General features: G+C 44.0%; 1 protein-coding gene across 2 annotated transcripts; it reads right to left on the bottom strand.

Moving 5' to 3' along the window:
- Positions 1 to 277: 277 nt before the first annotated feature.
- On the bottom strand, positions 278 to 6,553 carry TLR2 (toll like receptor 2). 2 transcript variants are annotated; one of them, XM_023755209.1, is made up of 2 exons: positions 6,545 to 6,553; positions 278 to 2,677 (listed from the first exon to the last, which is right to left on the bottom strand). In XM_023755209.1, the coding sequence occupies exon 2, from the start codon at positions 2,660 to 2,662 to the stop codon at positions 311 to 313; it is 2,352 nt and encodes a 783-aa protein (XP_023610977.1). In that variant the 5' UTR covers positions 2,663 to 2,677; positions 6,545 to 6,553; the 3' UTR covers positions 278 to 310. The 2 variants fall into 2 exon arrangements, with proteins under 2 accessions (XP_023610977.1, XP_023610971.1); XM_023755203.1 differs by lacking the exon at positions 6,545 to 6,553 and adding an exon at positions 3,672 to 3,754.
- Between the last annotated feature and the right edge of the window lie 4,928 nt (positions 6,554 to 11,481).

Here is an 11,481-nt window from a genome sequence, read left to right as displayed (position 1 = left end):
GTCAGAATGGACTTAGTTACAGCTAGTGATATAAAGATCACTACCAGCCTTGCCAGCCTGGCTCAGTGGTTGATTGTTGACCTATGAACCAGGAGGTCAAGGTTCAATTCCCAGTCAGGGCACATACCTGGGTTTCGGGCTCCATCCCCAGTTGGGGGGAGCGTGCAGGAGGCAGCCGATCAATGATTCTCTCTCATCATTGATGCTTCTATCTCTCCCTCTCCCTTCCTCTCTTAAATCAATAAAAATACATTTTAAAAAATAAAATAAAGACCACTACTAATCCAAGACTGGCCTTTAATGAAGGATCTTAGGACTTTATTGCAGTTCTCAAATTTAACCAGAACCCCTCCTGCTGGGTTTCATCAGTGGGCCACTCCAGGTAGGTCTTGGTGTTCATGATCTTGCGCAGCTTACAGAAACGCTGGGGAATGGCCTTCTTCTCCAGGGGCTCCAGCAGAACGAGAATGGCGGCATCGTTGTTCTCATCAAAGAGGCGAAAATGGGAGAAGTCCAGTTCGTACTTGCACCACTCGCTCTTCACAAAGTTCTCGGAAAGCACGAAGATGGTTTTGTGGCTCTTTTCGATGGAGTCAATGATGTTGTCAATAATCCATTTGCCAGGAACAAAGTCCCGCTTATGAAGACACAGCTTAAAGGGAGGGTTGAAGTGCTCCAGCTCCTGGACCATCAGGTTCTCCACCCAGTGGGAATCCTGCTCACTGTAAGACACAAAGGCGTCGTAACAGAGGTCCCTCTGGGGGGCTCGCTTGGGCTTCCTTTTGGCCTGGAGCCAGGCCCACATCATTTTCATGTACCACAGGCCATGGAAACGGTGGCACAGAACCCCAGCGAGCACGATCAGCAGGAAAAGGGCACAGCATACGGCAGACACCAGAGCCACCCTGTGGCACTCAGAAGCCGAGAGATGAGTGTCCTGCACCCGCTGGCCCCGCACATGGGATGGAGAATCACACAGGTAGTTTTCTGGCCAGTCGATCAGGACTTGGGCCAGTGCTGGCTGCCCCTGAGTGAAGGACAGGAATTCACAGGAACAGATGAAATTGTTGCTGCCGGCTTCCAAAGTCTTCAGTTTTCGAAAAGAATCAAGTTGCTCCTTAGAGAAAGTATTTATTGTATTTCTGCTGATTCTCATGACTAGTAACATGGGTAAGGAGGAAGCATCTGGTAGAGTCTTCAACTTATTTCCGGAAATATAAAGTTCTCTGAGTTGTGGCATCGTCAACGAAAACGAACTGAGGCTGTTGTTGCTAACATCTAAAATTTCCAGTTTCTGAGGAATGCATTCAGTTAAACTCTGTATTCTTGTACTGGATAAGTTCAAACATGTCATCTTTTCTGGCCACTGACAAGTTTTAGATATAGGATGGAAATTATTCCTACTGATATCAAGGTTAGTCAGATTTTTCAGAGTAAGCAAAGTTTCTCCGGTTTGTTCTAACGATCTCAAATGATTCTGCCTTAAAATTAAGGTTTGCAGGGAGGGCCAGGCATACTCACAGGCTGCGTTTTTCAACGAGTTTTCAACTATTAAGTTGCCACTGAGGTCCAAATATTCCAGTGATTTTAAGTTTTGCGAAAGTAAACAAGGAACTAGGAAAACCTTACTGTTTTCTATTGTGATTCTTTTAACTGTTCCAGTAAGTGAATATAAACTCCTCAGATCATAAAATGAGTAAAAATGTGGAATATACAACCTCCGTATTGTTAATGTCTCTATTTTACTGACATCTTTATTTGTGTCCATAGCAGGGTCAAAATCACCAACTCCATCAAGGGTGCAGCTATCAAACTCCACATCTAATATGTCAGAACCATAATTCAACAGTCTCACCATCTCATTAAAACTTTCATCCGTGATTTCCACATTTCTAAAGGTGAACTTTTTAATTGTCTTGGTTTCATTGGTGGATACTTTTGAAAAACGGAAAGTGCCCAAACGAGTATCTCTCAGTTCCAAATGTTCCAAGGAACTTACAAGATCTACAAAAATCTCCGGCAAGAAAGCAGGCTGCTTCATATGAAGGATCAGGTGGCTGATGTTCTGAATCACCTTCAAACTGTTTGGCCCATACTTCTGGAGATTGGAAGCATCAATCTCAAGTTCCTTAAGAACAGTCAGCCCAACAAAATCCTTTTCCTGAATTTCAGTGAAGTGGTAACTGTGTCCTACTTTTAGGATTCGCAAGTTGGTGAGATGAGAAAAAAGAGATGTTTTCCCGAGTGTTTTGTAAGGGTTTCCCAGTAAGTTTAAGAAGTTCAAGGAAGTCAGGGGCCTGAACCAGGAGGCTGATAAATTAGGTAAGAGATTATAGGATAAGTCCAAATGTTCCAGACTCCCCAGGGAGAAAAAGGAATCTTCCTCTATCGTGTCAATGTTATTGGATCCCAGCCTCAGAGCCTTGAGGTTCACACACATCCGCAGGTCACTGTTGCTGACATAGGCGATCTTGTTGTTGGACAGGTCGAGGCTCTTCACCGTTGCCATGAGCCCTGAGGGGATGGAGATTAAAGATCTGGAGTGGCCATCGCAGATCCCAGTGGGGTCACAAGTCAGAGAAGAAGCCTGATCAGGGGCCCCTTCCTTGAACAGGCTGATGACGGTCCCCAAGACCCACAGTGTCCACAAAGCATGTGGCATGGTCCTTGATTCAACCTACAAATAAAAGAGGCTCAAGTGAGTGATTGTGGTTGAGAGCATATTGTATACATTTACCATGCATTGAGCAACCTTGCTGAACTAACTTAGTAATTCCATAGTTTGTAGGTTTTAAAAAAACATTTTCCTATGTATACAATCATATCAGCAGCTAGGTGATGGTTTTATTTCCCTTTTCTAATCCTTATACCTTTATTTCATTACTGAATGTTGAATTTATCAAATTCTTTTTTTCTCCCTGTATCTATTGAGATAATAACATGAATTTCCTCTACCCTGGTGATTACATTAATCAATTTCAGTGTTAAGATAATTTTGCATTTTTAGAATAAACCCAAATTAGTCTGGATGTATTAAACTTTTATATATTTCTGAATTTTATTTACCAATATTTTGTTTAGAATCTCTGCATCTACATTCAGAAGTTAAATTACCCTATAAATTTTCTTTCCTTTAGAACTCAATAAGGCCACCTTCTGAGCCTGCAGTTTTTGTTGTTCTTGTTTGTTCGTTTATCTTGTTTTTGTGTGTGTGTGAAATACATTAAACTTATTTAACAGCTATGGAATTATTTAGATTTTCTTTTTCTTCTTCTGTCAGTTTTGGTACATTGTGTTTTTCAAGATTTTATTGTTGTTTTTAAATTTTCAAAGTTTCTGACAGTTACTTATAATGTCCTCTTATTATTTGTCTGCAGGACCTATAATGAATTCCCCTATTTTATTCCTTAGATGAGTTATTTGTGCCTGGTTTTTTGAAGTACCTTGCAATTTTGAATTATTTTATTGGCATTTTCAAAAAAACCAACTTCTCACTTTATAGATGCCCTATTTTCTATTTCATGAATTTTAGCCTTATATTACTGTTTCCTTACTTCTGCTTCCACTAGATTTTACTCTTCTTATTCTAATTTCTTGAGGAACATATTTGCTCATTAATTTTCAGCCATTCTTCATTTCTCATATATCCATTTAAGTTCATAAATTTTCACCTAAGCATTGGTTTAGCTGTATCCTCCATGTCTCATTCTCTTCTGTTCTTTCCATATTTTAGTCTTTTTCAAGTTCCAGTCTAGATATTTTCTTCTGAAAAAATTTTCTAGTTTATTATTCTTTCTTTGGCTGTGTTTAATCTACTGTTAAATCCATCCACTGCTTTTAACTTCTTTGGTCATTGCAATTTTCATCTTTATAATTTCTATTTGGTTCTTTTTCTCATCTGCTATGTTATTTTTTATAGTTTCTGATTCTCTGCCAAAACTTTCCGTATTGTCTTCTATCACTTTGAACACAGTAAGCATACTCCGGTGAGCTGCAGCACTTTTGACAGACAGCCTTGAAAGAAAGGGGTAAAGATTAAGGTTGGGGCAGTCATGGATGAGACCGCTAAGGCTGAACGATAGGAAAACAAATCCTCAGAGAGCTTGCAGCACAGCTTTGATTTGTCTGGATGGCTCAGACAGTCTTAATCTCTGAAAATGAATTAACATGATTTCTGGAATGCTAGTGCTCATGGATATCTGCAGAAGCAAAGGACGTTTTTCTAGAAGATAACATCATTTTAGGCCTCAAATGTCTGTCTACAAATTTTCAAAAGGAATTTTCAGTACACAATTAAAAAAACAACAACAATCCAGGTAATAAAGGAAGGAAGATAATAAATATGAAAAGAGCAGAAACATGAGACAATAGAAACTAACCCATAAAGACTATTGATTTAGTTTTGTTCCTATGTCTAAAATCAACAGGATCAAGATGAGACGGTTATTACTACTCGGTACTATATTTATTCCATTGTGTTTCTGGTTAATCTGTTATTGAAAAAATTCTCTCAGAAAAACTGTACTGGGCAACCAAAATTCTTTTATTTTTTTTCCACTTTGTAATACATAGCACAGATCTTAAGAAATATATATTCGTTTTTGGCTAAGAGTTAAGGTCAAACACATCTATTTTTAATTTTTCCTGGCCTTGTCCCTTTAAGATGTAAAATTTATAAGAACATAGATCTTGGGCTGTTTCATACAAATATTATATGGTACCTATAGCATGGTGAGTTTTCAACAATAATTTTTGATGATGCTAAACCTACAGTTAACACTACAGAACTTGACACTTAAGTTCAGAGTAACTTTTCTCTCCTTTTCGTTCCTCAATACATTGCAGCATGGGGCAGAGAACTCAATGGAAGACACTGAGGAAGGAAAAGGCAATAGCTAAAGTTAGACTGTAGGGAGTCATCTCTAAATGAGGGATGGGGGTCTGGACAAAGTATAAAAACCACCTGCTTGAAGAATTCAGAAAGCAGACAGGGTAGCAAGGAATTATTCGTCCAAGACCCAGGGGAGGATGGAAGTCTGAGAAGCCTGGCATTAGAGGCAAATTACGCTGCAGACATCTGCTGACCCAAATTAGGGAGGAACTTGAAACCCTGTGGCCCACAGTGAAACCACAACTAGATATCCACATTAGGGCTCGGGCTGTGATGCCTGGGTGAAGAAGGAGCGGAGAAGGGACTCGTGGCCCAATGCATGACAGAGAACTGAAAGTAGACTCTCCATAAGGGCAGGTGCAGGAAAAAGGCTTCTGATAATGTAAATATCTGATATGCAGGATGGTCTTAGGCGACCCCTGTGAAAGGGTCCTTCGACCGCCAAAGGGGTCGCCACCCACAGGTTGAGAACCGCTGCCTTAATTGAACGGGAATCTGAAAAAAAATCTCTGCCCTCTGACCCAGAGTCAACCTGCCATGTATGCTGGTATAGATCCAAATATTAAAAGATACAATAACTAAAACATTTTCAGAATTGAAGAGAAACAAATGCTCCCAAATTACAAATGCATATTGAATCCCAACAAAAAGACCAAAAAGAATTTCTCACCTAGCCCCAAAAATGATGGAATAGTATGTTCAAAGGCCTGAGAAAACACACCTGTCAACCTAGACATCTATGCCCATTTAAATGATCATTCAAAGGCAAAGATGAGATAGATATTTTCAGACATTCATCAACTAAAAGAGAATTGTTATCCAGAGACTCTCTTTGGTTAAAGTACCCCAAAACATATGTTCCTTAGCAATACGGAAAATGAACCTGGGAAGAGTAGGCTGCAAAAAGAAAACTTGAATTTTTAACAAATGCACTCAGAAAACTCAGATGTGGCTTCCCAGTATGAGGAAAAAGTAATGTACATTTTAACTAATAATGTGGGGAAAAACAATTTTGACAAGTCTACTATTTGGAAGGAGTAAATATAACTTGTATTTATCAAAAGATCTTTATGAGGAGGTCACACCCAAGATGCCATATACAATCACTAAAATCAAAACAAGATATTTAACCAGCCAAGCCAAATTGTTTGTTGTTGTTGTTATTGTTAATCCTCACTCCCTGAGGATATTTTTTCCATTGAATTTTAGAGAGAAAGGGAGGGAGGGAAAGAGGGAGGAGAGAAAGAATAAAACACTGATGTGAGAGAGACACATCAATTGGTTGCCTTCCCCACGTGCCCCCATAGGTGGGGATGGAACCTGCAACCCAGGTAAGTGCCCTAGATGGGAAATTGAACCAGAGACCCTTTGATGCATGGGCCAACGCCCTAACCACTGAGCAACACAGGCCAGGGAAGCCAAGCCAAATTCTTTTTTTTTTTAATGCAAAAAAATTAACTGTTAGCTTAGAAACTTCCAAAACATGCTATCGACTTCTGGCATTATAAAAAGTTTAAAGATGCAAATGTTCTCTGCTTAAAACAGGAAGAAACTTAAAATACGGGTGAATAAGTCATTTTCAAAAAGTCACAATGTTTGCTATTTCCCTTTTTTTTTTTTGTCTCTACTTTCAAATCATGGCACCCTACCTACCAGTTGCTTTTTGGTAAAGATCTGAATTAGTAAAGTTCAGCTAAGACCTTCTGCAAGATTCGAATCATCTCAGATTTGAATCCTCTCTTCCCCAGGAAAAAACTTGATCCTGGCTTGCACCTAAGTTCCAAACAAAAGTTCTCATTTGCGGAAGTTGAAGTTGAAAGGGCAACTTAAAAATAAAGCATTCTCATTTTAAAAACTCTGTTTAAACGCTCTGTGATGTCCTCGTCCTGATTACATATAATCATATCTGGCGTAACTCAGACACGCTAAGGATGAAGGAACGTGGAGAGGCTTAGAGACCACCCCCCCCCCCAAGCCCCCCGAGCAGAGGCCAGCCTCGGGTTAGGGAACGAGAGTCCCGAACCTTCCCCATTTCCGAGCCCCCGTAACCAAAATCCACCCCCTGGCAGTCTGTTCCTCGCGGTTAGCAGGCAGCACAGGCACCTGCCCCAGGACGCGCAGGTGCCGCCTCGAAAGCCCTCACCTGGCGGGTCCCTCCCGCTCGGCGGAAAGGGCGCCCGGGCCGTGGGAGGGCGGCCCTTGGGGAGCGTGGAGGCCCCAGCTCGGGCAGGGTCACCGCCCACCTCGGTCCCCAGAGAGACGGGGCCCAGCGCGAGCCACCCCCGGGGCCTCCGAGGGTGCCAGGGCTCTCGGCCCGTTTCTCTCCGGTGCCCGGTCCCTCTCCGGTGGCCCCTGCTTCTCCCGGGGGCCGACCTCCGCCCGCCTTCGCCCGTCCACGGCCCCGCGTGGGGCCGCGCAGCCCGGGGCGCAGGAGCTCGACGTCCTCCCGGGGCAGGTGCGCTCCTTGCCCCCCCCCCCGGCCCAGGTCCCGGGGCCGCGTCTCCCCTCCGCCCCGCCCGACGCGGTCAGGGGAAAGGGCTTCCCGAGCGCCGGCGCCGCGAGCACGGGCCCGAAGTACTTGCGGGGGCGCGGGGCCCGCCTCCAAGTTCGCGCCTTCCGCCGCCCTCCCCGAGCCGATCCGCCTTCGGGCTGCCTCCAGCCCGGACCCGCCTTCTGACCGCCTCCGGACCGGACCGCGGGCTCGGGGACGAAGCGGGGGGAGGGCGCGCGGCGGGAACCACCCGTCCTTCCCGGGGCGCGCCGCAGCGGGGAGGCGCCAACCCCGGTCCGCGCGTCTGGCCGCTGCGCCCGTCCTTGTCCGCAGCTCCGTCAGGTGACCCGGACCGGGGTCGCGGGGCAGGAAATAGAACCGAAATGCTGGAAACCCCGTCGTCGTGGGATTGCCCGAATCACAGGGGCAGATTTTGCAACCCCTGAGAAGGCTGATCACCCAACCAGTCAGTATTTTATTGACATCCCAGCCTCCCATTCCCCTGAAACACAGCGTCTTTAAACCACTTCTCCATTCTGTTCCATCCTTTGAAGCCGAATTCAAGTTCAGGAATCGTTCTTCCCCGCCTTTCGGCACCATGCTCTCCGGTGTTAAAGTAGTTCACCAATCTCTAGCCAGATTTTGCAGGCAGAGCAGGTACGTACAGCCCCAGATTCTGGGGTTCCCCCGCCCACACACACACACACACACACACACACACAGTCTCCCATCCCTAGTCTCTCCCTAGAGATGTGGGAGCCACAGATAGCTGAGGTTTTGAACCCGAGCCCTTCCATCCTTCCCTTGCTCCATTCCACCCCCATTTCTCAAGGTAATTCCAAAAACAGCCCTAGGTGGGCTTTCTTCGTTGCCACAGAAACTAGTTTATCCCAGGCAGTGAGGAACGTTTTATAAGGGAAGCAAACCAGTGCCTTTTAAAAAAGTAAACTGCCTTCCTGTGAACAGTGCATTTCATGTTCATAATTCCATTTGATCTTCACAAATCAAGATTGGAAGCGGGGGAAGCTTTCTTGCTCCTCTTTTACACTCGGGGGAAAGGTCATGCAAATTGTCAATGGCAGAACTGAGGTTTGAAGCCAGGTTTTTATCCTACATCCAGGTTTTCTCTGTTCCTATTCCACACCCCTGATTCTCATTAAAGGTTCAAACCAGGGCATGGGTTTTATTCTTCCTTTTGCAGTGAAACAGAGTCATTAAAACAGAGTCAGCACCAAACATTTAATGCTTGTTGAGGGGTGAATGGAAACTTTCAGAATGTCACTTAGGTCTGGAGGAGGAGAGTACAAACATCTGACATAGCCATTGCAGATACACAGTGGGACAGCAAGGGAGAGAGTCTAACCAGTGGCTCCATGCCCTGACTTCCAGCCCTTGCCACAGAACTGCTGCCCTCAGTTAAACATGGGAATGAAGAAATAATAGTGCATGATTTCCAACTGTGCAGTCAGACAAAACCATGAGTGTGCAACTAGTATCATTTTAATATCTGTAAGGATGGTCTGGTCTCATCAGGCAGAAAGAATATGAAAAGAAGGCAGAATCACGTTCCATGTTCTTTGGAGCTCCTTGGAAATTACATGTAAACTAGAGGCGTGGTGCATGAAATTTGTGCACTTGTGGGGGGGAGGTCCCTCAGTCCGGCCTGCACCCTCTCGCAGTCCAGGAGCCCTCAGGGGATGTCCGACTGTCAGACATCCTTAGTGCTGCTGCGGAGGAGGGAGAGGCTCCCGCCGCTGCGCTTGCCAACCGCCAACCATGAGCCCAGCTCAGGGCTTCTGGCTGAGCAGCGCTCCCCCTATGGGAGCGCACTGACCACCAGGAGGCAGCTCCTGCGTTGAATATCTGCCCCCTGGTGGTCGGTGCGTGTCATAGCGACTGGTCTGTTCACCGTTTGGTGGATTTGCATATTAGCCTTTTATTATATAAGATATCTTAAGAATCAAATCACTGCTAAATCCAATGGTGTGGTGTGGCAGTGTGGGTCGGAGGGGCTGCCGATTTCTACGTGAATGGAAAAACTGAGGTCGTAATATGACTCAAACACAGGGACATGAGCCATGCGACCACTGCCTTCTTTATAAAGCTTAACTAGGGTTCAGTGTGTACTAGTCACGGGGTCATAGCCAAGAATTCTGCCACCTTCCTGGCCAGTTTCACTGGTTAACTATTTAAGAAGGAATTCCCCTAATTATGTATGATGATGTAATGGTTTCCTAAGGATGTGTAAGTATCTTTTCCAGCCCAGAGATTGCTGTTTTCTTGGCAATTGTATGGAGTATTATATTTGGCCCAAAAAGTTTCTGGATGCAATCCCTGGAAGACTTACAATTTAGTGTTTACATGAATCTGTGAATACTTTGTTTTTAAAGAATCGTCACATTTAAAATAATTTGGCCTACTAGAGTCAAGGTCACACTTAAAATGTATACTTTATTTATACTTATGACTTTAGGTTGAAAATTTTCTGTTTGTGGACACATATATTGAAGCATTTGTCACATGTTGAAGCATTTAAGACAGCTTAAAGTTCACCATATTTATATGTGTTACAAAAGTTAACTCAGGAAAGTGTTGTTACGTCCAACAACTGAGACACTTTAAGAGGATATCAAACATATTACTGTATAAATGCAGCTTAAACTATTTTAAAGTTTCATTAGCTATGTTTGTAAATAGGATCAAACATAAGCCAAAGTCCTTTTTAAAGTGTTCTTTAAAGTTGGTAGATTTATAAATAGCCAGTGGACCCTAAAAGCTTAAGGAAGGACAAGGTTTTTAACTTGGCAGATTTAGCCACTTACAGATGAAATCACAAAGCGAAAGCAAATCCTGCAGACAAAAAATTTCGAGAACATAAAAAAAATGAAATTTGAGTTACTCAAAACAACTTCCAAGTCCTCCCTTCCTCCCCCTGTTAACTTGCTGCTCTTCCTCTTCTGCTGCCCGCCAGCACCGCTTCCTGCAGGCCAGTTAGTCATGGGTGCCTTCCAGTCTGCTCCTGTGTGTCCTGCCATCTGCCCTGCCCTTCCTTATGCTATGGCTTCTTTGCGCTTTCATTAACTGGCAGAGATCCAACTGTGTAGACGCTGTTTAACATGCCACAGTTCCAGCCCACTTCCATTACTGAGAGATGGTCTGTGCTAAATCCCAGTTGCTATGGTGGGATGAAATCTCTTGTTCCACGGTGTTCCACAAAGGACATCCTCAGAGCCAGGAACCCCCCTCCCTGATCCAGCGAGAGAATCTCTGACTCTTGCTTTCCTAATCTTTTGTAGAAAACCAGTTGCTCTGAGGCCCCGGGCTCACCTCATGCCCTCCTACATCATCTGTCATCATCCCATCCGCTGACTTGGTCCCTTCCCCACATACTTAGTTTTCCTTTCCAACTCTCCTTTTCAAACTTATCCTTCCCTCCCCTGTTTCCCTAGATCCTAGGCCACTCCTCACAGCCTACTTTTCTTTTAAGAAGTCTTGTTTATGATCATGTACATGCCAATCCCTTTCACACTTAAAAAGTCTCCTGCCCAGACATTTCTGGGCTCCAGACCTAGAATAGTAACTTCCTACTTGAGACATATTTCCACATGGATGTCTCAGAGCATGTCCACTCACATGTCCAGATCTTAGGTCATGATATTTCTTGCCAAGGCTGCTCCCCTTCTAGTGCTCTTCATTTCAACACGTGGCACCGCCATCCATCCATCCGGGTGCATCTGCTACAGCACTTTGTCCAGTTAATTTTACCTCAAATCCATCCAAGTCTTTTTATTCTTACTGCTGTCATCCTCGTCCAAGCTACCTTCACCTCTCGCCTGGACTACAAAAACAGCCTCCTTAGTTTCTCATCTGCTTTGCCTTCTCTGCAGCTCCTTCTTCACACTGCATCGAGAACGGTTTGTCTAATAAAAACACAAAGGGAACCACAAATGCAAGCTACTTGCATCATTTTAAATTTCCTAGTAGCTACATTTAAAAAGGTTAGCAAGAAACAGGTAAAATGGATTTTAATTACATTTTATTTAACCCAAAATATTATCATTTCAATATGTAATCAATATTTTTAAAATGAGATACTGTA

Source organism: Myotis lucifugus, unplaced genomic scaffold (assembly GCF_000147115.1).
Source record: "Myotis lucifugus unplaced genomic scaffold, Myoluc2.0 scaffold_1, whole genome shotgun sequence".
NCBI classification, from domain to species: Eukaryota; Metazoa; Chordata; class Mammalia; order Chiroptera; family Vespertilionidae; genus Myotis; species Myotis lucifugus.
This window is presented reverse-complemented; position numbering and strand designations above follow the sequence as displayed.

Excerpts from the sequence above, each read along its gene's own strand:
- TLR2 (XM_023755209.1), bottom strand. The coding sequence starts at position 2,662 with ATGCCACATGCTTTGTGGACACTGTGGGTCTTGGGGACCGTCATCAGC.